The 26,576-nt window shown below is 45.4% G+C and overlaps 1 protein-coding gene across 1 annotated transcript in view; it reads left to right on the top strand.

Moving 5' to 3' along the window:
* The window catches only part of LOC143996276 (ATP-dependent translocase ABCB1-like), a 142,108-nt gene that overhangs the window by 49,870 nt on the left and 65,662 nt on the right, over positions 1 to 26,576 (top strand). The window contains exons 10-14 of the mRNA XM_077491246.1: positions 15,231 to 15,408; positions 23,716 to 23,829; positions 25,104 to 25,214; positions 25,305 to 25,430; positions 26,186 to 26,389. Coding sequence (XP_077347372.1) covers positions 15,231 to 15,408; positions 23,716 to 23,829; positions 25,104 to 25,214; positions 25,305 to 25,430; positions 26,186 to 26,389 — 733 coding nt within the window. The remainder of the gene's footprint in view (positions 1 to 15,230; positions 15,409 to 23,715; positions 23,830 to 25,103; positions 25,215 to 25,304; positions 25,431 to 26,185; positions 26,390 to 26,576) is intronic.

The following is a 26,576-nucleotide window of genomic DNA, read 5'->3' as shown; positions in this document are numbered from 1 at the left end:
AACTGCCTCTTTCCCGCGGCCCACTATCCCTCAAGGACTTCCCCCAGCCACTGTTACCTCTTCCCTGCCATATTCCAACCCTTCTCTCCAATCTGCTTCATCCCCTACCTATAGATCTGCAGCTACCTACAGGCCTTCAGTAGCTAAATCTAAAAAGAGACGGAAGTTCTTTCCTACCCATTTGATCCTGCCAGTAACGCAACCTGCCTCCACATCAACCAACCTGCTCCAGTCTGCCTGCATGCCAGCTGAACCTGATCACCCACCTGATTCTGCCAATCATCTGCCTGCTATCCAGCCTGACGCCTTGCAGCCTGATGTCCCGGCCTTCCAGCCTGACGCCTTGCAGCCTGATGTCCCGGCCTTCCAGCCTGACGCCTTGCAGCCTGATGTCCCGGCCTTCCAGCCTGACGCCTTGCAGCCTGATGTCCCGGCCTTCCAGCCTGAAGCCTTGCAGCCTGATGTCCCGGCCTTCCAGCCTGACGCCTTGCAGCCTGATGTCCCGGCCTTCCAGCCTGACGCCTTGCAGCCTGATGTCCCGGCCTTCCAGCCTGACGCCTTGCAGCCTGATGTCCCGGCCTTCCAGCCAGACGCCTTGCAGCCTGATGTCCCGGCCTTCCAGCCAGACGCCTTGCAGCCTGATGTCCCAGCCTTCCAGCCTGACGCCTTGCAGCCTGATGTCCCGGCCTTCCAGCCTGACGCCTTGCAGCCTGATGTCCCGGCCTTCCAGCCTGACGCCTTGCAGCCTGATGTCCTGGCCTTCCAGCCTGACGCCTTGCAGCCTGATGTCCCGGCCTTCCAGCCTGACGCCTTGCAGCCTGATGTTCCGGCCTTCCAGCCTGACGCCTTGCAGCCTGATGTCCCGGCCTTCCAGCCAGACGCCTTGCAGCCTGATGTCCCGGCCTTCCAGCCAGACGCCTTGCAGCCTGATGTCCCGGCCTTCCAGCCAGACGCCTTGCAGCCTGATGTCCCGGCCTTCCAGCCAGACGCCTTGCAGCCTGATGTCCCGGCCTTCCAGCCAGGCGCCTTGCAGCCTGATGTCCCGGCCTTCCAGCCAGACGCCTTGCAGCCTGATGTCCCGGCCTTTCAGCCAGACGCCTTGCAGCCTGATGTCCCGGCCTTCCAGCCAGACGCCTTGCAGCCTGATGTCCCGGCCTTCCAGCCAGACGCCTTGCAGCCTGATGTCCCGGCCTTCCAGTCTGATGTCCTGCAGCCTGATGTCCCGGCCTTCCAGTCTGATGTCCTGCAGCCTGATGTCCCGGCCTTCCAGTCTGATGTCTTGCAGTCTGATGTCCCGGCCTTCCAGTCTGATGTCTTGCAGTCTGATGTCCCGGCCTTCCAGTCTGATGTCTTGCAGTCTGATGTCCCGGCCTTCCAGTCTGATGTCTTGCAGTCTGATGTCCCGGCCTTCCAGTCTGATGTCTTGCAGTCTGATGTCCCGGCCTTCCAGTCTGATGTCTTGCAGTCTGATGTCCCGGCCTTCCAGTCTGATGTCTTGCAGTCTGATGTCCCGGCCTTCCAGTCTGATGTCTTGCAGTCTGATGTCCCGGCCTTCCTGTCTGATGTCTTGCAGTCTGATGTCCCGGCCTTCCAGTCTGATGTCTTGCAGTCTGATGTCCCGGCCTTCCAGTCTGATGTCTTGCAGTCTGATTTCCCGGCCTTCCAGTCTGATGTCTTGCAGTCTGATGTCCCGGCCTTCCAGCCTGATGTCTTGCAGTCTGATGTCCCGGCCTTCCAGTCTGATGTCTTGCAGTCTGATGTCCCGGCCTTCCAGTCTGATGTCTTGAAGTCTGATGTCCCGGCCTTCCAGTCTGATGTCTTGCAGTCTGATGTCCCGGCCTTCCAGTCTGATGTCTTGCAGTCTGATGTCCCGGCCTTCCAGTCTGATGTCTTGCAGTCTGATGTCACGGCCTTCCAGTCTGATGTCTTGCAGTCTGATGTCACGGCCTTCCAGTCTGATGTCTTGCAGTCTGATGTCACGGCCTTCCAGTCTGATGTCTTGCAGTCTGATGTCCCGGCCTTCCAGTCCGATGTCTTGCAGTCTGATCCCCCCGGCCTTCCAGTCTGATGCCTTCCAGTCTGATGCCCCGGCCTTCCAGTCTGATGCCTTCCAGTCTGATGCCCCGGCCTTCCAGTCTGATGCCTTCCAGTCTGATGCCCCGGCCTTCCAGTCTGATGCCTTCCAGTCTGATGCCCCGGCCTTCCAGTCTGATGTCCTGACCTTCCAGTCTGATGCCTTCCAGTCCGATGTCCTGGCCTTCCAGTCTGATGCCTTCCAGTCTGATGTCCCGGCCTTCCAGTCTGATGTCCCGGCCTTCCAGTCTGATGCCTTCCAGTCTGATGCCCCGGCCTTCCAGTCTGATGCCTTCCAGTCTGATGCCCCGGCCTTCCAGTCTGATGCCTTCCAGTCTGATGCCCCGGCCTTCCAGTCTGATGCCTTCCAGTCTGTTGCCCCGGCCTTCCAGTCTGATGTCCCGGCCTTCCAGTCTGATGCCTTCCAGTCCGATGTCCCGGCCTTCCAGTCTGATGTCCCGGCCTTCCAGTCTGATGCCTTCCAGTCTGATGTCCCGGCCTTCCGGTCTGATGCCTTCCAGTCTGATGTCCCGGCCTTGCAGTCCGATTCCTTCCAGTCTGATGTCCCGGCCTTGCAGTCCGACGCCTTCCAGTCTGATGTCCCGGCCTTGCAGTCCAACGCCTTCCAGTCAGATGTCCCGGCCTTGCAGTCCGATGCCTTCCAGTCTGATGTGCCTGCTGTCCAGCCTGATGTGCCTGACGTCCCAGTGCCTGCCTTCCAGCTTGACGTCCCAGTGCCCGCCTTCCAGCTTGACGTCCCAGTGCCCGCCTTCCAGCTTGACGTCCCAGTGCCCGCCTTCCAGCCTGACGTGCCGCTGCCCGCCTTCCAGCCTGACGTGCCGCTGCCCGCCTTCCAGCCTGACGTGCCGCTGCCCGCCTTCCAGCCTGATGTGCCGCTGCCCGCCTTCCAGCCTGACGTGCCGCTGCCCGCCTTCCAGCCTGACGTGTCGCTGCCTGCCTTCCAGCCCGATGTGCCAGCTTCCCGGTCCGATGTGCTTCTGTCTGCTGCCCTGCTTGAAGTGCCCATTACCCAACTTGATGTGACTTTGCTCATAGCCCAGCTTGACGCAATGGACTTTCCCCAGCAACTGCTAGTTGGAGCGTCCGGAGGTCGCTCCTTTGAGGGGGGGTACTGTCAGGAAAGGTTCCCTCCGCTGGTAATATCAATCATTTGGCATGCAGTACTGCGATCCACCAGCAGGTGTCTCCTGCTGGAATTATGTAATCTTTGGTCCGCAGTACTGGTGTCCACCAGCGCAGGGATCCTGGCAGTGTGGAGCAGGTTTTGCCTTCTACAGTCAGGCGTCACATGACTGACAGCAGCCATTATAAATACCCGGCAGGTGCACACACACCTCGCCTTGGTATTGTTCCTTGTGCCCTGACCTGCTGCTGGCGATCCTGAACCTATTCCTGTGCCCTGAACCTGTGACCCGTGGTTCTGATCCTGTTTCCCTGTCCTGGTCCCTACCCTGTCCCACCTGTTACCATTATCCCTGTCCTGCAGTCTGATCCGTCCATCCTCTCCCTGTCCTGTGTTCCCTACTCCATCTGCTGATCTCCCCGTGTATGACCTTGACCTGGCTTGTGACTCTGATTCTGGACTGCCCTTGTTTATTTGCTGATCCTCTGTGTATGACCCTGGCCTGCCTATCGTTTACGGTCCTTGCATTTCCCATTTATTGTACATATCTGTCTGTTGTTGTTTGGGGGTCTTGTTGGTTGGTTTATTGCACCGTGTGGTTGTATTTATATTATTCACTTTCTTTAATAAATCATATTTCACTTATACACGTTTGGGTTTCCTCTGTTGCAGTCCACACAGTTCTGGTCTTATCTGATACATGACATGATCAAATATCTGCTTTCAAAATTTTTTATTTGTTTCAAAGGGAAAATAGAATCCATACAATAGAACGCGACAATATGTCATCTCACATATATATATGAAGAACGTGGAAAACATGTCAAAAAGTACAGACAAACAGCATAAGCCGGAAAAGACACATTGCGAATTGTAAGGCATCTGTATGATTAAAAGCAAATGAAGATGAAAGTGAAAGGAGCTCACTTTGTCTGGAATGGAGTGACATGACAGTTGGGAGTGACATAGGAAATATGGACGGGATGCAACCTAGTACCCCCGACACCCCAATTGGGATCACACTGTGTCGGGGGCAATAGGCGCCTACAAAATATGAACATAAGAGGAGATAAGTGAAAGGAAGTTGTCAACCAAATACCAGAGAACTCCTGTTTGACCAGCCGGTCAGCCCCTAGGCCGAACTGAGGGTCCTCTGTTGGGAGAAGCAAATCAGAGCAAATTGCATCAGACTCTTTATGTCAACCAACAAACATTGCCTAGGAGACATTTATATAAACTTTTAAACCTTTCCGGACTAGCCTTAGTCCATAGTATGGAAACCAAGAGAACATATGCGAACAAGAGGAAAGAAAAGGGAAAGATAAAGACAAAGAAAGAGGAGGGAGATAGAGGGGGGTAGGGGTGCAGAGAGCGTCACTACTTGCGTCAGGTTTATTAATGGAAGTTCATACATATGGGAAGTTGGTCAGGCCCATTATTCGGGCCCAGGGCTCCCAGGTGGCTACGAACCTATCAGATGTGTCCTCCAACATACTAGCGAGCCTCTCCTGAGACATGATCCAGGAAATCTTTTTCTTAACTATTGTGAAAGAAACCCCTGGTTTCTTCCAATTCCTGGCTATGGAGATTTTGGCTCCCAGCAGTACAAATTGGGTCAACCTGCTGGAGGGTTTAGAGAGATGGGGAATTGGATCATTAAGGAGAGCCACCGTGGGAGATCTGGGAACTTTGGCACCAATCAATCTATCAATCAGGTTAAAAACTTTCTTCCAGAAGGGGCGGATTCTTGGGCATTCCCACCAAATGTGTGACATAGTCCCCGTAAGCATGCAGCCCCGGAAACAGAGCGGACTGGCTGTTGGGAACATGTGTGCAACTCTGACTGGCGTGTAGTACCATCTGGTTAGTACTTTTGTCCCTGCTTCCATAAGGTTTGTGTTGAGCAGACCCCGAAAGGATCTAGCCCCTATTGAGTGCCATTTATCCAATGACCATTGGAAAGAGAAGTCAGTTTCCCAGGTGACCATATAGGGCGCCTTTGTTTTGGGGGGGTGAGAGACGTGTAGACTAAGGAGATCCCCCCCTTCTGGTCCATGGCTTGACCGCACCAAAGTTCGTATTCTGTAAAGAGCGGGGGGTTTGATTCTCCTTTGCAAAGGGAGTGTAGAAAATGTTGAATCTGATGGAACCGAAAAATTTCGGTCTTAGGAAGGCTTAGTTTCTTGATACAAAATTGCAAGGTAATAGGTCCTGTGGCTGTGAAAAAGTGTCCTATCCTGTAAAGACCCTTATCGACCCACCATTTGAAGGCAAGTACATTGTAACCTGGAGGGAAGCGTGGATTATTGAAAATATGAGTTAAAGGTTTAATTGCTGAGACCAAGGAGGTAGAGTAGCGCAGGGAATCCCATAGTTTAAATGAGTGGGAGAGAGTTGGGGACAAGATAGCGGGTCTATTTTTCTGAGGGGTCCATAGTAAAAAGTCTAGGGTAAAAGTGGGGGCAGCCTGATTCTCAATATGGATCCAGTCCGGCTTTTCATATTTTGAGTAAATTACGGATAACTGTGTTAGCCTAGCTGCTTGGTAATAACGGAATAGAAGTGGGAGGCCTAAACCACCCCTCTTCCTATGAGCGAAGAGGGTATTGTGGGTTAGTCTATAACCTATTTTACCCCAAATGAATTTTAGGATTTTATTTTGGAAGGTTGAAAGGTGATCCCTACGAATGGGGATTGGCAGGGATCTAAACAAATAAAGTAATCTGGGTAATAGAGTCATTTTGATAGCGTGTATTCTGCCTAGCCATGATATGGGAAGATGGGACCAATTCTGTAAATCTGCTTCTAGTTTACGATACATCGGGGGATAATTATGACTGTATAAAGTCTCCACCTTAGCTGTGAGGTTAATACCTAGGTATCTGATGGAGGATTCGCTCCATTGGAAATTGAAGTTCTGCTTTAAAAGTTCTACAGTGGAGGGAGTTAGAGAGACGTTGAGAGCCTGGGATTTACTGTAGTTCACTTGAAGACCCGGCATCTTGGAGAAGGATTCTAGAGTGGCGTTTAAATTGGGCAAGGAAGTTATGGGAGAAGTGATGTAGAGCATGATATCGTCCGCAAATAGGGCACACTTGTGAACACGAGATCCGCATACCACCCCTTTTATGTCTTGGTTTTGTCTAATAGCTATAGCGAGGGTCTCGATTGCCATCGCAAAAATTAAAGGGGACAAAGGGCATCCTTGCCTAGTTCCTTGTCTTATGGCAATGGGTTTGGAGTAGAAGCCCTGGATGCGGATTCTCGCTGTAGGGGTTGAGTATAGGGCCTGTATTAGGCCAGTAAAGCGTTGCCCAAAGCCCCATTTGCGGAGGATAGCAAAGATATAAGGCCAGGAGACCGAGTCAAAGGCCTTCTGTAGGTCAAGCGAGAGAAGCATACCCGATTGTTGGGGTCCTCCCGCCCAGTTTGTTTGGAGAATGGACATAATATCTATGGTTCTTCTTATCTGATCTGGGCCTTGTCTACCAGGAATGAAACCCACCTGATCCTTGTGTACATACGCATTAATGAATTCTGCCAACCGGGAGGCGAGGATTTTGGTTAGTATTTTAATGTCACAGTTAATTAAAGAGATTGGGCGGTAATTTCCAACCTCTTCTGGGTTTTTATCAGGTTTTGGGATGACAGTTATAAGTGCTGCGTTTAGTTGGGGATCAAGTGGATTTCTCTTCGAGGCATAGTTGAAGAATTTAGAGAGGTAAGGTGCTAAAGTTTCGGCGAACTTTTTGTAATAAGGATTGGACAGTCCATCCGGGCCGGGGGCCGAGCCCGGTTTTAAGGATTTAATTGCTGCTAAAACTTCTGCCGTAGTAAAAGGGGCTTCTAGGCTGTCTCTATGGTTCGAGGATAGTTGTGGGATAGGAAGGTCATTTAGGAAAGCGTCTATAGAGTGATCAGCAGGGGCTGGGGATGGAGAGTAAAGTTTATTGTAAAATTCTGCCAATTCTCCTAGTATCTTTGTAGGGTTAGCTGAGGGACCTTGTCCAGGGATTATAATCTTTGGAAGAGCCTGTGTTTTGAGTCTGGGAGATGACTTATTGGCCAACATAGAGTCCATCTTATCACCTTGTGTATAGAATCTATTTTGCGACCATCTCATTTGTTTTTCGGCTTTAGCTGTCAGAGCTAGGTTCAGTTCGAGCCTGGTCCTGTCCAATTGGGGGAGTAAATTAAGGGACGGGTCTAGTTTATGCCTGGTCTTTAGGGACACATAGTCGTTCTCTAGTTTTTTGATTGCTGCCTCTCTCTCCTTTTTAATGGCTGATGATAATCTGATGAGTTCTCCCCTAATAAAGGCTTTATGAGCCGCCCAAAGTGTTTCCGCCGATACATCATTCTCGTCGTTAAAATGAAAGTATTCCTTTAGGGAGTCAGATAGCACAGAGACTCGGACAGGATCTGATAGTATGGACTCGTTCAGCCTCCATTGCTTCTGGCCCGATCTATTGTATTGCGAACGGATGGTCATGACAACTAATGAGTGATCCGAAAGGGAGGAGTCAATAATTTTGGATTGAATTATGGCAGGGATAACTGAAGATTTCACTAACAGGTGGTCAATTCTGGCGTACGAATTGTGGGGGTGTGAGAAGTGAGTATAGTCTCGTTTGGTGGGGTTTAGTTCTTTCCAGACATCTGCCAGTCCCTGGTCGTGTATTAATTTCGCTAGTTTAAGGCTCTCATTAGAGGGGCGGGTAAGTTGGGAACCTGGGGGCCTAGTTTTGTCTAACCCCTGATCAAAGGCCACATTGGAGTCTCCCCCGAGTATAACTGTTCCCTCTAGAAGGGGGGTGAGGGGAAGAATGAGTCTTCTGAAAAAGGCTGTTTGACCCTTGTTAGGGGAGTAGTAGGAAATAAATGAGTAAAGGTGGCCATCTAAAGTGCCTTTCACTAGCAGATATCTGCCGTCAGGATCTTTAGTTTCGGATATTAATTGGAAATTGCAGGATTTAGCAAACACTATTGCTACCCCCTTGGTCTTGTTAGCTGCATTTGCTAGGTAGAATTTGTTGTAGTGGGAGTGTAAGAAAGAGGGGTTATACGTACTGGGAAAGTGGGTTTCCTGAATCAAAAGGACGTCTAGTTTGGACGATTTATATGAGTTAAAGATTTTCTTGCGTTTAAGGGGAGAGTTTATACCTTGAACATTGTGCGAAGCTACCCTCCAGGTATGTTGTGTGTGATCAGCCATGGACCTCGCAGTGGGGGGAGCTACCCGTCAACACATCACTCGCCCCTCCAAGGAGCCAAAACGGGTGCCGTAGCCAGACAAATTGAGTACGTTGGTGGAATGGGAGAACCATTGTGATGTTGCCAAATTCCTTCAAGTCTGAAAAAGAAAATACAAGTGAATGACGCTCTGGAAAGGGTGGGGGAAGAGAGATAGTAGTAAAGAAGAAGCAAGAAGAAAAGGAAGAGGAAACATCCCCCCCTGGTGTACAGAAGAGCAGGAGGGGAGGTAGGAGAACCACGAACATCTCACAGTCAAGTATGAGATATGTAGAAAAAAGAAATAATGCCAACCCTGGGGTTGGTCTTCCGACCTCACCGACCACCAAGATGGTCGAGAAGGTAGGATGAGGCGCATGTGGCTCACGCCGCGCCCCAGCACTTCTTAACCTGCTGGAAAAAAACAAGTGAAAAAATAACCATGCGCTCGCCAACAGGTGTATACAAAATAACACGTAAAGAGCCACCCAAGAGGCTTTAAGCCTCAATTACTATAGTCCGGTGCACCACTATAGCGTACAAAACAACAAAAAATAAATAAATAAATAAATAAATAAAACTAGAGAAAAAAGGTTTGTGGGGAACAAAAGTGACGTCAGTGCCCCCATTAAGGGAGGGCTGGTGGACCTTTCAGTCCTCAAGGTTCAAGGAAAATTTTCTTCTAGGATTGGAATCCTTTCTGATAAACAGCTTGGAAAGTCTTGGATGAATCAGGGAGGACTGTGATTGGAAGATCTTCGGGATTTGGTTTTGCTCCAGAGTGGATTGGGGGATCCAGTAGGTGGAGGGCGTTTGTTGGAAGTGGAGGTTGGAGCAGCAGTCTCCATTTCCATTTCTTGGGCTATGATGTTCAATTTCAGAAGTAATTTTTCACCTGCGTCGAATGTAGAGAAGGAATATGACCGGTCTTTGAGTGAAAATCGAACCGCAAATGGGAAGGCCCATTTATATTTGATGTCCTTTTGGGCCATGGCTGTCAGGAGCGGCTTCAGGGCTCTTCTTCTTCTTTTTCATCACCTCCTCCTTTACAGCGTAGTATAGAGGTTTAGCAATGACGTCTCTGGGAGACCCATCCTTCCTGGGGGGTCCCATAGCTCTGTGGACTCTGTCTAGTTCCAGGCGGGCTGCTGGGATATTGGGGACCAGAGCTCGGATCAAATCTTGCCGTGGAAACGTCTGTAATGGATTCTGGTAGGCCTCTAATTCTAAAGTTCAGTCTCCTGGACCTATTTTCCAGGTCGTCAATGCGTGAGAATGCTGTATCTAATTGATCTTGCAGAGTTTGAATGAGCCTGGTGTTTTGATGGGAGATGGCTACTGTTTGCACAATTTTGTCTTCCATAGCATCCATCCTGGATCCTATGTTTTGCAAATCAGCCCTGATTTCGCCCGTGATGGCTGCAGCGTTAGCCGCTAGACCCCTATCTAGGAGTGTTGAGAACTTGAGGAATAGTTCTTCCATGGATGACTGAGTCATATGTGTAACTGGGCCCTGAGGGCCGGGGGTGGATAAAGCCAGGGGGGCCCCCGGGGAGAGGGCCTGGTCTCCAAAAGCTTGATTGAGTAGCGATTCTGTAGAAGTGGGTGAGGGGGTCCCCATGCTGTGAGGTCCTGATGTGAAGTGGAGGATAGCCGGAGCTATGACTGATCTGTGGTCTGGAGTCAGCTCTAGATGTTGTGGTGGGGGCTGAGTGGAGGTGGCCGCCGTGGTGGCCATCTTGTGACTCCCTGATGGAGTGGTGGAGTTAAACTCCCCGTGTAAGTTCCTCCTGGCCCCCGTTTTAAGCATACATGGGGCGCTTATGATGGGTTGAGGTGTACCTTTGGATGCAGTTTCTGAGCTCTTCGGTGCGGTGAGAACTTCTCAGCACGAGTGCACGAGTGCTTACAGTCCGGCGGCCATCTTGGTACACCCCGCGGAAATGGGATTCGGCCTCCACGAGGCCTACGCTCGTTCCGGACCGACGATTCGGTCTCCGGGTCATCCCCAAGGCATGTGGGGTCCGGTGCACAGCGCATGAAAATGGTAGCTTGGCTGGGTGGCCCGCTAGCAGTGCTGGAGAGGCGGCGTGGCGCGGAGCTCCCGGCTTACTCGGCCATCTTGGAACCCTCGCGCATGCGCCTCCTCGTGATCAAATATCTGGAGTTACATATCTCCAACTCTGTAGCAGACTTTATCGCCTTGAATGACGATCCACTTTTGACTAAACTAAAATCCAGACTACAGGCATGGCAGAATCTACCTTTGACACTCATAGGTAGGGTGAATCTAGTGAAAATGAAATGTTTACCTCTGTTGTTATGTATATTTCGGAATTTCCCTGTTTGGATACCGAGATATATATTCAAAGGAATAGATCAACTCATAACGACTTTCCTGTGGCAGGGGCCACACCCCCGAATTAAACTTCGGGTGCTACAACTGCCATGGAAATAAGGGGGACTGGCGGTCCAGGACTTCCACAGGTATTACTTGGCTGGTCAGCTAGTATTTTAGCACAGGTGGTTTACTCTACCTGAGGATGACACTGCCAATACACTAGAGGTGGCTGTTGTGGGTTCTTATGAGGCGCTGGCACATCTCTCACATCGGGGTGTCAGATCTCCGTATAGGCTCACGATAGTCATATGTGCAACCAGTAAGGCATGGGTAGCAGTGACCAAGATGGGTAGTGCTTCTGAGATTTCCCCTCACACACTACTTTGGAAGAACCCCAAATTAACACACTTTTGCGAGTACCCTGATCCAATTATCTGGACTAAATTTGGTATTAACCTCCCTGGCGGTATGATTATTTCAGATTTTAGGTGCTGAAAGCGGTACAATTATTTTTCATGGAAATTTGTCATTTTATATTGTAGTCCTGTAATTCTTAAGCCGCGTACACACGGGCGGACTGTATGGCCAACTTAATCCGTCAGACAATCCGACAGACAGTCCGTCCTACTTTTGAATGAACGGACTTGACCACACACGGATGCACAAACAGTCTGTCGAAAGTTTCCGCGATGACGTGTACAGCACGTACGACGGGACTAGAAATAGGAAGTCCAATACACAGCAATGCAACCTTTCGCCGTGTAAATCCTTTCTGAGCATGCGCCATACTTAGTCCGTCGAACTAGCTTACTCACGAGCGGATTGTCCGCTGAAACCAAAGTATGACGGACAATATTACGGAAATTCCGAAATACTTAGTCCGCCAGACTGCACGCTGAAAAAGTCCGCTGAAGCCCACACACGAGCGGACTGTCCGCTGAAATGTGTTTCGACGGACTAAGTTGGCCAGACAGTCCGCCCGTGTGTACGCGGCTTTAGGAATAACTCACTTAGATCTGTCCAAACCAAAGTCTACCAGACATCCCGGGTATGATAAAGTTTGAAAAATGAAATCATAAATTATAATATAATAAATAACTATAAATAATTATACCAAATAATAATATAATAATAATAAAAATTATTCAATAATTTAATCAAATCAAAAACACTGAAATTTGCTCAGTTGCAGAATTGTCACTGTCATTAATTTTCAGTATTTGATGATGGATCTCCCCACAAATCGCTATCGCTCAATTCTGCGAGTGATCCTAATTTATTATCGCTGTTTTCTAGCTGGTCTAAAACCATTTTTCATGTAAAGGGACAGTTTTGGTTGCTATGGACAATCTCCAGTTTCCGGGCATAAAGAACAGTTTTTATAATATAAAGCTGCATGCAGAGCACTGGGCAGACCACTAGGGACAAAGGGGGTGTGAAATTATTACATACAGCAATGTAATCTGTAAGATTACATTATACTATATGTAATGTGTGTGTTTCACTTTTTGAATTTGGCGCCGTTCTCCATCCCCGTGCGTCGCAATGCTCACAGGGAACGGAGCCCGGCCATGTGATAGATCGAGCAGAGGACGGCTCGCTCATACAACAGGGGGACATCGCTGGATCCAGGGGATAAGGTAAGTAAGCTCTTTCTGGATTCAGCGATGCGATACAGAGTCTGGCTCGGGGTTACCGCTAGTGGTATAAAATTTCCACCCCGTGCCAGACTCGGGAATACCGCCAGAGGGGTTAAGACACTGAAAGACATAGTGGATGGTGGGAAACGTCTACAGTTTGATGCACTAAAAAACAAGTTTAATCTTCCCAACATGTACTTGTTCCATTATCTTTAGCTCCAACATGCATATAATACCCAATTTGAAGATATTGGTATTACCCTGAAAATACCTGCAGTAGGATTCAACATGTATGTAACTGTTTGACATATCTAAACGTACCATTGACTGTCATTAACCACTTCCCACCCGGCCAATGCACATATACGGCCGGGTGGGAGCCGTCTACTCCTGATAGGACATTCAGGAACGTCCATCAGGAGGAGCGGGATCGCGTGCCCGCGCAGGGGCGCGATTCCCGATGCGCCCGTGTCACCGGGACACGGCGCATCTCAGATCGGCAGGAGGGCTCTGTGATTGGCCCTCCTGATCACATGATGGCCGTGTCCAATCACGGCCGTCATGTGATGTAAACAAACAGCCGGTTGCTAGGCAATCGGCTCCTCCTCTCCTCACACAGAAGTCAGAGGAGAGGAGAGCAGATTGCTGCAGCCGGCTGATGATCAGTGAGTATGAGCTGTTTTTTACAGCTTTTTACTCACTGATCTTCAGTCTAGTGTAAACACACAACACACCACACAGTGTAAACACAGTCCCCACATATGTCCCCATAACACACATGTCCCCAAAACATACATGTCCCCAAAAAATAAAAACACATGTCCCCAATAATAAAAACATGTCCCCCACATATGTCCCACTAAAATCACTTGTCCCAATGATTATGTGCACACATATGTACGTGATCACCTGCACACATATGTACATGATCATTTGCGTACATATGTCTGTGATCACACAAACCAATTATTATGCACTTAACGGCATTTTTTTTACCAAAAACATGTAGCAGAATACATTTTGGCTTAAATTTATGACAAAGTTTGATTTTATTGGATTTCTTTTAAAATAGAAAAAAGAAAATATATATTTTTTTTTTTCAAAATTTCCGCTTTTTTGCGCTTATATCGCAAAAAATAAAAAACGGAGTCGTGAATAAATACCACCAAAATAAAGCTCTATTTGTGCGAACAAAATGATAAAAATTTAATTTGGGTACAGTGTAGCATGACCGCGCAATTGTCACTGAAAGCGCTAGAGCGATGAAAGCTGAAAATTGGGCTGGGAAGGAAGGGGGCGAAAGTGCCCTGTATTGTAGTGGTTAAGAATAGGTGGCCTTATCATTATTATTTGGATCTTATCAATGAGTGAGGGCCTGGTAGGAGGACGAGAGAGTCAATGCTGAAGAAATGTAAATAGTTTATTTTTGCGTGTGGCCCATTGGGTCTTGTGTATACTTGTTTTGTTATAAAGCAATAAATAAAACTTAAAAAAAAATTACTACTATGCAATGGCTATGCTTACTAAAGTGTATCCAAACCCAGAAACAAACAATTATATTGCAGCTTATATGTTTTGGTGGTATCAGTTTTCTTTTTTCAGGCTTTTTTCCCCTTAATTATGTGCGTTGTGGTGATCTTGTCAGTAACATAGTCAGGGCCATGTTTAATATTGATTGGACCCTGGGCAAACATTTCAGGGTTAAGGGATGCACTACGTGCAGGGGTGCACTAGGTGCAGGGATGAGGTGGGTGCAGAATACAGGAGTACGTTGGGTGCAGAGTGCAGGGGGTGAGGTGGGTGCAGAATACAGGAGTACGTTGGGTGCAGAGTGCAGGGGGTGAGGTGGGTGCAGAATACAGGAGTGCGTTCTATGCATAGTGCAGGGGGTGAGGTGGATGCAGAGTGCCGGAGTGAGGTGGGTGCAGGGGGTGGGTGCAGAATGCAGGGGGTGAGGTGGGCGCAGAATGCAGGGGGTGAGGTGGATGCAGAGTGCAGGGAGTAATGTGGGTGCAGAGTGCAGAGTTTTCCTCTGTCCCAAATGTTACTCACAAAATGTTGTCCTCTGATGTCTGTGCAGCATGCCAGTTCCAGAGGCAGCTTCCTCTGTGCAGATTCCCCGCCACCTTCTTCTTCTGATCTCATAGATAGTGTGTGGGCCAGAATGATCAGAGCGGCTGCCCGGGAGAGAAGCACTGTCACTGTCACAAGTGCCATTAGCGAGCAGCCAGCATATGACCAGCACCGGAGGTGGGCGAACTCCGGTGGGCAGCGTGGCAGTGCAGGGCCTCCCAAGAATGACAGGGCCCTGGGCAGCTGCCTCTTTTGCCCTGTGTTACAAACGGCCCTGAACATAGTTCATGTTCTAGGGTAACAAAGTTAACTCACTATAATGTATTTATAAAGAAGAAGCAATATCTCTTTAGGACTGAACTACATCAACTTCCCCCCTTATCTACTCCATATCATATAAAAGCAGGGTTCTGTAGTCCTTATGAATTACCAGGAAGAATATAATGGATACAGTGTAGAACATGCAGAGAGCACAGTGATCAGCTAGCAAGATTCATGCAAGGATCAAGGATTTTGCAAGGATTTTTTTTGCTCTTATCAACAGATATAATCAAAAACATTAAGTGATATACAGTATTTCACAGACTAAAAAGGAACAAGAGAAGTTGTTAGACGTTGTTTACATGTACTCTAACCACATGCACACACTACAACAAAGCTGCCACACTGGGAAGTACATCATAATCACCAATCTTTATGCGGTCTTATAATTACACTTCAATTTTAGGTATGATGCCAACTTGATTGATGCAAGGAATGTTGGAGTGAAAAAGTCTATAACCTTAAATGTATCAATGGGACTGACACAGTTTCTCATATTTGGAGCGTATGCCCTAGCATTTTGGTATGGAACAAGACTGACAGTGGAAGAACCTGAAAATTACACAATTGGCAAAGTATTAATTGTAAGTATCAATGTGAACTGCAATTTCATTGTTTGTTGGATTACAGAACGTGGTACATTGAAGGCTTGATTTACGAAATCAATGCAGAATTTTTAGTTTGTAAAGTCAATTTTCACTTAGCATAGTAAATAGGGTGAGACTGTGCTCACTTCAGACATCCGATCAAGTGCAAACAAATTCATGTGGTTGATTTACTAAAAATTGGAGAGTGAAAAATCTGGCACAGCTCTGCATGGTAGCCAATCAGCTTCTAACTTCAGCTTCTTCAATTAACCATTTAAGGACTGAGCCTCTTTCTGAGATTTGTTGTTTACAAGTTAAAAACTGTTTTTTTTGCTAGGAAATTACTTAGGATTCCCAAACATTAAACCTTTTATTTTTTTCTAACACTCTAGAGAATAAAATGGCAGTTGTTGCAATACTTTCTGTCACAGCATATTTGCGCAGCGATCTTACAAGCGCACTTTTTTTGGAAAAAATACACTTTTTTAAATTAAAAAATAAGACAGCAGTAAAGTTAACCCAATTTTTTTTATATTGTGTTACGCAGAGTAAATTGATACCCAAGATGTCACACTTCAAAATTGCGCCGCTCGTGGAATGGCGACAAACTTTTACACTTAAAAATCTTTATAGGCAATGTTTTAAAAATTCTACAGGTTGCATGTTTTGAGTTACAGAGGACATCTAGGGCTAGAATTATTGCCCCCACGTGTGTGGTTTGAACACCTACTTCATATGCAGGCACTACTCATGTATGCATTTGCTTCTACACGTGAGCTTGGCGGGACAGGGTGTGTTTAACCACTTCAGCCCCGGACCAATAAACACCTTAAGGACCAGAGGTCTTTTTCCAATTTCGCACTGCGCTGCTTTAACTGGTAATTGCGCGGTCATGCAATATTGCACCCAAACGAAATTTGCGTCCTTTTCTTCCCACAAATAGAGCTTTCTTTTGATGGTATTTGATTGCCTCTGCGATTTTTATTTTTTGCGATATAAATGGAAAAAGAGCGAAAATTTTGAAAAAAAAAGATATTTTCTTCTTTTTGTTATAAGAAAAATCGAATAAACTAAATTTTAGTCATACATTGAGGGCAAAATTTATTCAGCCACATGTCTTTAGTAAAAAAAATGTCAATAAGCGTATATTTTTTGGTTTGCGCAAAAGTTATAGCGTCTACAAACTAGAGTACATTTTCTGGAATTTACACAGCTTTTAATTTATGACTGCCTATCTCATTTCTTGAGGTGCTAAAATGGCAGGGCAGTACAAACCCCCCCAAATGACTCCATTTTGGAAAGTAGACACCCCAAGCTATTTGCTGAGGGCCATGTTGAGACCATTGAATATTTTTTTTTTGTCCCAAGGGATTGAATAATGACAAAAAAAGAAAAAACATTTTTTTACAAAAAGTTGTCACTAAATGATATATTGCTCACACATGCCATGGTTATATGTGGAATTGCACCCCAAAATATATTCCGCTACTTCTCCTGAGTACAGGGATACCACATGTGTGGGACTTTTTGGGAGCCTAGCCGCGTACGGGACCCCGAAATCCAAGCACCGCCTTCAGGATTTCTAAGGGCATACATTTTTTATTTTACTCCTCACTACCTATCACTACCTATCACAGTTTTGAAGGCCATAAAATGCCAAGATGGCACAAAACCCCCCCAAATGACCCCATTTTGGAAAGTAGACACCCCAAGCTATTTGCTGAGGGCCATGTTGAGACCATTACATTTTTTTTTTTTGTCCCAAGGGATTGAATAATAACAAAAAATAAAAATTTTTTTTTTTTTTACAAAAAGTTGTCACTAAACGATATATTGCTCACACATGCCATGGTTATATGTGGAATTGCACCCCAAAATATATTCCGCTACTTCTCCTGAGTATGGGGATACCACATGTGTGGGACTTTTTGGGAGTCTAGTCGCGCACGGCACCCCGAAAACCAATCACCACCTTCAGGATTTCTAAGGGTGCAAATTTTTGATTTCACTCCTCACTACCTATCACAGTTTCGAAGGCCATAAAATGCCAAAATAGCACAAAACCCCCCAAAATGACCCCATTTTGGAAAGTAGACACCCCAAGCTATTTACTGAGAGGCATGTTGAGTCCATGGAATATTTTATATTTTGCCACAAATTGCGGGAATATTACAAACTTTTTTTTTTTTTGCACAAAGTTGTCACTAAATGATATATTGCTCACACATGCTATGGGCATAAGTCAAATTACACCCCAAAATAAATTCTGCTGCTTCTCCCGAGTACGGGGATACCACATATGGGGGACTTTTTGGGAGCCTAGCCACGTACGGGACCCCGAAAACCAAGCACTGACTTCCGGATTTAAATATAAAATGCTACCAAAAAAACTGTTAGCGATCGCAGAGATCAGGCCTGACTCTGCGATCGCTGCAGTTATGTGTTTAGTGTTTTGTAAGTGACAGTGATCGATCGATACTGCACTTGGGTGGGCTGGGCAGAGGGGCAAAACGCAGGTGCTAGCAGGTAACTGGGCTGATCCCGCTAACAATGCGTTTTTTTGGAACCCTAAACTGCTGAGGACGCTAGTATAGATCTGATCAGATCAGATATTGATCTGTTCAGATTCTATACCACTGCGGGAGGTTTATGCTTTGCGTGTGGGTGTTAGCGGTACTGGCACTAACCTAGCGCTGCCTGGGGCGACGCAGACCCTGACCCTAAAACCTAATTGATATCACCTGCCGGGTGATCAGGGGGTTAAACCTTTATTGGGTAATAAATGGTGTGTGCCCTGATGCTATAAAAAGCAAACTAACCAGAGTCACCCGTAACACTTATACGGTGATCAGTGGTGAAAGGGTTAACTAGGGGCAATCAGGGGGTTTAAATTTTTATTAGGTAGTATATGGGGGTCCCTGGCGCTATATAAAAACCTGACGGGGAACCTAAATAACTAACTGGCTAACCAGCCTCACCAGTGACACTTATACTGTGATCACTGGTGAAAGGGTTAACTAGGGGCAATCAAGGGGTTAAAACCATTATTGGGTAGTATATCGGGGTACCTAGCGCTATAAAAACCTGGCGGTGAACCTAAAAAAATAACTAGCTACCTATCAACAATAGCGACACTAATGCAGCGATCAGAAAAATGATCGCTTAGTGACACTGGCAAAAGGGGGTGAAAGGGTTAACTAGGGGCAATCAGGGGGTTAAAACCATTATTGGGTAGTATATCGGGGTACCTAGCGCTATAAAAACCTGGCGGTGAACCTAAAAAAATAACTAGCTACCTAGCAACAATAGCGACACTAATGCAGCGATCAGAAAAATGATCGCTTAGTGACACTGGCAAAAGGGGGTGAAAGGGTTAACTAGGGGTAATCAGGGGGTTAAAACCATTATTGGGTAGTATATCGGGGTACCTAGCGCTATAAAAACCTGGCGGTGAACCTAAAAAAATAACTAGCTACCTAGCAACAATAGCGACACTACTGCAGCGATCAGAAAAATGATCGCTTAGTGACACTGGCAAAAGGGGTGAAAGGGTTAACTAGGGGCAATCAGGGGGTTAAAACCAATATTGGTTAGTATATCGGGGTATCTAGCGATATAAAAACCTGGCGGTGAACCTAAAAAAATAACTAGCTACCTAGCGACACTAGCGACACTACTGCAGCGATCAGAAAAATGATCGCTTAGTGACACTGGCAAAAGGGGGTGAAAGGGTTAACTCTAGGGGCAATCAGGGGGTTAAATCTTTATTGGGGGGTGATAGGGGGCTACCCTGGACCTAACACTAACTGCCCTGACAGTTTTTACTTTTACAACTGACACTGAATGCAGTGATCAGTAAAGAAATGATCAATGCAATCAGTGACACTGTGACTGGGGGGGGAGGGGGGGCGGGGGGCGATCGGGGGGGGGATCGGGGGGGGGTTTGTGTGCCTGTGTGTACCTACATGTCAGTGTAGTGTTGGTGCACACTTACTTTGTGTCTTCTCCTCGTAGTCCGGTCAAAAAGACCGCCCCGAGGAGAATGACATCACTTCCTCATTCCTGTGTAAACAATACACAGTGGGAGGAAGCTTGTCATTGGCCAGGAGCGATCCAGAGGGGGTGGCCAGAAACCAACGACCATCCCCTCATCACGGATCGCTCCTGGAGCGAACCGGACCGCCGTATCCAGCGGGAGGGGGTCCGATCGGACCCCCCACCCGCTGGAAGGCAGGCACGTACATGTACGTGCTTGTGCCTGCCTGTGCCATTGTGATGACGTACAATGGCAATACGGCGGTCCTTAAGTGGTTAAAAGAAATGTCCCTTTAAGAACTATGGGCAGAAGTGACTTTTGCAATGGTATGGAGAGTGGGGGGGGCCATCTTCCCCTCACTCATCTCCATACCCAGGAAGGAGAAGCATCCAACCGCCTCAGCCTCTACCGACGGGTCCAGTAAGCGGCGGAGGACACCGGAGCACGGCGCGAGGGGGTGCCCTCTCCTGCCACCAATAAAAATGATCTTGCGGCAAATCTGCTACTACTATCAGAAACCGGACCGCCCGCAGAAGAAGAGGATACTGGGGTTATGGCAGCTAGATGCTGCCATAACAACGGTATTCCTCTTCAAAGTGAGGATGTATATCGGCGTGTGGTGGTCCAGAAGTGGTTGACGGCTAAGTTCACCTTTGTTCACCTTTTTTTCCAAATTCCAGCTCCCCTATGGCATTAATGTATTTATTTTGCAAAAATAAAACAGCTTTCCATTTATTCTACACACGCTTACATAACTCTCTTCATGGCTGTTTAACCACTTGCTTACTGGGCACTTAAACCCCCCTCGGTCCCAGACCAATTTTCAGCTTTCAGCGCTGATGCACTTTGAATGACAATTGCGTGGGCATACAACACTGTACCCAAATGACATTTTTATCATTTTTTTCCCACAAATAGAGCTTTCTTTTGGTGGTATTTAATTACAGCTGGGAGTTTTATTTTTTGCTAAACAAACAAAAAAAGATGCAAAAAAAAATCATGTTTAATAGTTTGTTATAAAATTTTGCAAACAGGTCATTTTTCTCCTTCATTGAAGTGCGCTGATGAGGCGGCACTGATAGGCTGCACTGGTGGGCACTGATAGGCTGCATTGGTGGGCACTGATAGGCTGCACTGGTGGGCACTGATAGGCATAGTTAAAGCGGCACTAATAGGCACAGATAAGGTGGCACCGATAGGCACAGATAAGGCAGTACTGATGGGCACAGATAAGGCGGCACTGATGGGCAAAGATGGGCACGGGTGGGTGGCACGGATGGGTGGCACGGATGGGTGGCACTAAGGGGCACTGATAGGTACCACTGATAGATGGGACTGATGGGCACTGATAGGTGGCACTGATAGGTGGCTCTGATAGGTGGCACTGCTGGGCACTGATGGGCGGCACTGCTGGGCACTGGTAGATGACACTGATGGGCAAGGATATGTGGCACTGGGGTGCAGCACCGTTGTTGAGGCAGATTGTGGGCACTGTGGGTGGCACTGTGGGTGGCACTGTGGGCACTGCTGGGTGGCACTGTGGGCACTGCTGGGTGGCACTGACGGGGGGGCACTTATGTTTTATTAAGGTGGCACAGGCAGGGGGCAGGTGGGCACTGGCAGGGGGCAGGTGGGCACTGGCAGGGCTGGCCGTGATCGGGACTGATGTCCCGATCACGGCCGCCGGTGATCGGCTCTTTTTTTTTCTCCTTGCGCTGTCAGCGCGAGGAGGAATAATAGCCGATTACCAGCTCTGTTGCATCACATGATCAGCTGTCATTGGCTGACAGCTGATCATGTGATAAGGGGTCGGGATCGACCCCTTGCTCGGATCAGTGATCAGGTGAGTCTCATAGACTCGCCGATCACAGAGCGCGCCGCGCGCGCCCCTCAGGGGGCACGCAGGCCGCTCGTGCACGGGACGACATCAATAGACATGGTCCCGGCAAAGGAGGTCCGCGCTGTAGCCGTCATTCGGCTATAGCGCGGATCTCAAGTGGTTAAAAATACTTATCTTTTACTTCTGGCTTACTTCCTGGACAGACTTTAGGTCATGACACAGGAAGCAGTTGACCAGCTGAGGGTATATTATGCAGGTTGTGTGCTAATGAGATCAGCTGGTCAACTCCTTCCTGTGTCATGATCTGAAGTCTGTCCAGGAAGTAGGGCAGAAGTAATGGGTAAGTGTTTTTGAACAGCCATGAAGACAGTGAAGTAAGTGTGTGTAGAATAAATGGAAAGCTGTTTAATTTTTGCAAAAGAAGTGTATTAATGCTATATTGGTACACAGGGGAGCTGTAATTTAGAAAAAAAGGTGAACAAAGGTGAATTTAGCCATTAAGCTTTGAGAAAAAAAAAACTGAAAGCTGATTGGTTTCTCTGCAGAGCAGCACCAGATTTTGCACTCTCCAATTTTAGTAATTCAACCCCGTGTTTTTTTTTTCCCTTGGTGTTGGATTGGGTATTCAAAGTGAAAATTTCTGTGTTCCTATAGTGCAGTGATGGCGAACCTTGGCACCCCAGATGCTTTGGAACTACATTTCCCATGATGCTCAACTACACTGCAGAGTGCATGAGCATCATGGGAAAATAGAACATCTGGGGTGCCAAGGTTCGCCATCACTGCTATAGTGTATTAAGCCCCAGTTTTCAACTAAGGGTGTCCATAGAAAACATCACATACAAGGTGGATGCATGGGAATTGTTAAAGATTGTAAAGACTGTAAATTGTTAAAAACAGGCCTGGATAGTGTAGCTTAAAATAGATGGACGGTCACTCCACTAAATCACAAACACAAAAATAACATGCATAAAAAACATATAGTAAAGGAAGCACACTACCAGGGTCTTGGTCATATAAATATCATCATTGGGAATCATCCATGGCACATTTCCAAATGCAATAAATGTTATTATTCCTACATGATTAGTAGTAAATAAATCCATTATTTGTTATTCAAGCAAGATTTATATTTGATACTAAAAAGTCAAATAGTTTATAACTTAGTTCATTTAAAGAGGAGACCAGCTAAGCACTATTTGTTTCAATAATAACCATAACATGACAATTTTAGAAAAACAAAAGTTTGCAATGTTTGTGCATGCTAAGAAAGGTTAAACTTAGTTCCTTATTATTGTCACTCATCTTCTTCAGCATATAATAAATTAAATAAAAAACTAAAAAAAGTTCCAGGGAAATAGTGCGAGCCTTCCCTGCTTTGAATTTGTGTGACCTGCTTTTTAAACAGAGTGAATGTCTTATTAGAGAAGGATGGGGCATAACACTCAGAGACAATATTGACACTGATCTTGAAATTAGTGTATATGAATGGGTGAGGAACACAATCATTCACCAAGGACATATACATTTATCTTACACTCGCCATGAGTACTTCACAGTATTCTGAACACAAATATAAATCATGGACACGTATATATCTTTATATCTTTGAAAGAATGTCTCTGATATAATGTATTATAAAAGGTATATATCAAGTTGAAACTTTAAGCAGGTTTAAAGACTGACTGTTTTCCAGAAAGGGTATCTAACCAAGCAGCTGATTTAATGGAAATGTCCAGTTTGAGTGGAAATAACTATCTGTTTCTGATCCCTTAGCAAGTAAGTTGGTATAGTCCACCCTCCACAGACCACAAGCTCCCAACTGTGAATCCAGTTGTTGTTAACTCCAAACTATGAATCATGTTGTTGTTATCATTGCTTGGGGGAATACAGTCTGTTCCGATGTGATATAAAATATATTCATAAAATGAATGCAAATAACTTAAATACGCTTCCTTACTACAATCAGTAATAGTGAGATTCTATAGAGGGAACAGAGCTTACCAAAGCAAAACTTTGTATTAAGGACATCTTGCTATGATCTCACTCAAGAGATTTCAGTAGCCAATGGTGAATATACTTACAGCCTAATCCAGGACAATATTATGCCTATATTGCAGCTTTAGACAGTCCTGCCCAATAGATTTTTGAAGAAGCATGTAATTGGGCAGGTCAGAAAAGCTAATCTGATTGCTTCTGGCTTGCTGCGATATTCCAGTGCTGGAACTGTTTGCAGAGCGAGACCCATGTCTCCCTCCTTCATAGCGTAACCAGGAATGCTGATCTGAACTGCGCATTGCTAATTATGGCCATGATAAGAATTAAAAACCTAGAACATGTATATAAGTGTGTTATGATACATTTATTGTATATTTGATGCCATCTGATGTGACATATGTGTTACATGAGCCTTTTTTTCCCCCATAAGGTATTTTTCTCAGTGTTGGTCGGTACATTCACACTTGGACAAGTTTCACCAAATTTAGAAAGTATTAGTAGTGCACGAGGAGCAGCTTTTGAGATATACAAGATTATAAACAAGGTAACAGCAAGTTTAAAAAATTGTGATATGCATATTTATAATTATTATTATTATTATTATTATTATACAGGTTTTATATAGCGCCAACAGTTTGTGCAGCACTTTACAACATGAGGGCAGACGTTACAGTTACATTACAATTTGTTACAATTTGCTTATTAATTACTTTAGATTTTCTTAATACATTGAAGGGAAAAAAAACGACATTTATTTTTTTTCAATGTAATCAGTAATCCTATACTATTTGAGGAAATTACAAAACATAAAAAGACAACATAGAGTAATGAACCAACAATCGATGATGAGCTCTAGCTGTAAAATGTCCAATCTGATGTATAATCTACTTGGCTGGTCTCCTATATATGAATGATCCAGTCATGGCAGCTCCGTGACATCTGCATGTAAAAGGAGAATGAGTGGGAGTGCCGGGAATGCCGGAATTCACCATATTGGTTCTTGCTTCCTTAATGAAGTAAATAAAAATGCCTGCACTCTCAGGTGATAAAGAATATAATGCTCATTTCACTAGAGAAATACTGTCCTTAATTCACAGTCCCACACTCTCCTTCCACCCCATGATTGTGACAACAAGCTGCTCTTCTTACTGATCTTTGTCATTATAGGGCCCCCTCTAGCCAAGTCATGTGTAATGCAGGACCACCTGCCACCACTGGAGACCAAAGCACCAGGAGTTGTGTGGAGTAAGGTATTCTCTTTGTAGAAGAAAACTCCCTAACAAAATAAGTACCATATTATTTTTTTCATTTATGCGCAAGGTTCCTCTTTAAAGTGTTTTTCATTGGTTTTCAAGGGAAAAATTAGCCTGAAATGGCCCTCTAGAAATTTAAAGGGTCTTTTCAACTATCATGAGCCTGGGTTTTGCCCAAAACCCTACCCCAGATGCCTAATTGTTTATTTGGCAGAAGAAAACACAGGCAGTGAAATAAAGGGAAAAAGTTAAAGAAAAATTGTTGAAAAATAACCATAAAATTCACACAGAAAAAAAAACACACATACAAACAACTGTAAGTGAAATAGTTAAAAATGTTTCCACTCTCCAAAAAACAACACCTCTAATAAATAAAAAAAATACCTAAGCAGGTAAAATTGAGAGTTTTCGCTTCACGTTTGACAAAATCACTCCATCATCTGTAGTCAGCAATGGTTGCCTCCTTGTTTCTCTCATGACAAACATTTTTAAAATCTGATAGATTACTGTTCTTTTTTGCCAATACACTTAATTGTAAAAATAGTTTTTGTCTTTTTTTTTTCAGCCTCGTCACATCGATAGTGACTCCCCTGAGGGCCACAAGCCAGACAAATTAACTGGACACATTGATTTTAAAAATATTCACTTTGCCTACCCTAGTCGCCCAGATGTACAGGTATGACCCAAAATATATTTATATTGTTTATCATATTGAAATCGAATATATTATATTTCCAATCACTCCTTATATGACATATTCTTATAGATCCTTACTGGTCTGAACCTTAAGATACCAGCTGGAAAGACCATGGCTCTAGTTGGCATGAGTGGCTGTGGGAAAAGCACAACTATTCAGTTATTACAGAGATTCTATGATCCACAAGAGGGGGAGGTATGACATGTCTTATTATGGAATTTAAAATCTCTCTTTTATGTATTTTAGAGCATGTAAAATAAAAATAGATGGGATGGCCTTTAATACTTTTGGGATAACTTTACAGTTGCAAAGAACCGTACTTTGCTAAATTAAGCAGTATCTAAACATGAGTAAATGATTTAGGAAAATACTGAATGTAATACTGCACCAAACTCATTTTAATGGATAACTGTACTCTTTAATGCAATTACATACACATACACAAAATCCAAGAAAATCACCACCCCAAGTCTTCAACTTACTGTACCTGTCTGTATGTTGGAAGCCATAGAGGCTCTACACCAAAAGTCCATAGGCAGGCTCTGTATATTTGCAGAAAATCTCTATTCATATCAAGGATTCTGACCCTCATCTGTGGACAATCTTTGAAAAATAATGAATGAATGCAGGTTCTTCTGAAAACAAATCCAACATTTATAGGATAGCTGTATTAAAAGTACAACAATTATTTAAGTGTTGCATGTAAAAACTGTAAATTGTCCTAGCACAGGAAAATATGGGTGGGTAAATCACAACTTAGAGACAAGTATTGACCTCATGTTCAGCCTGGACTTCAATCCCAAGGGGCTCCACATGGACACAGGGGTAACTTTTAGGACCATTATAGGTATTTGCAGACATTACAAGCATATCTTTGAAACTTTCTAGGCCAGATATACTTTAACCTTGTACATATTGATTTTAAGTTTTATACATTTTTTCTTGTTCAGGTCATGGTGGATGGACAAGATATTCGATCACTTAATGTTAAATGGCTGAGAGACAACATTGGGGTGGTCAGTCAAGAACCAGTCTTGTTTGGAACAACCATCGGTGAAAATATTCGGTTTGGTAGAGATGGAGTAACTGAGCAAGAAATTGAACAAGCAGCCAGAGAAGCCAATGCGTATGACTTTATTTCCAAACTGCCTGATGTAAGCAATTTTGATGTGCAAGCTGAATCTGACTTAATTAGTTATTTTTCCAATTACATGCTGCTTTTACCTTCAGTTTCTCCTGTTCTGTAGAGTATATATATATATATATATATATATATATATATATATATATGAGAATATATACAGGTCAGTTCAGTTTGGGAAACTCTTCAGCCAGCAAAGT

The sequence above is a fragment of the Lithobates pipiens genome, unplaced genomic scaffold (assembly GCF_037356315.1).
Source record: "Lithobates pipiens isolate NorthernLeopardFrog02 unplaced genomic scaffold, aLitPip1_a1.2 Scaffold_19, whole genome shotgun sequence".
Classification (NCBI taxonomy): domain Eukaryota; kingdom Metazoa; phylum Chordata; class Amphibia; order Anura; family Ranidae; genus Lithobates; species Lithobates pipiens.
The sequence above is the reverse complement of the archived record's forward strand: the minus strand, read 5'-3'. Positions and strand labels throughout refer to the sequence as shown.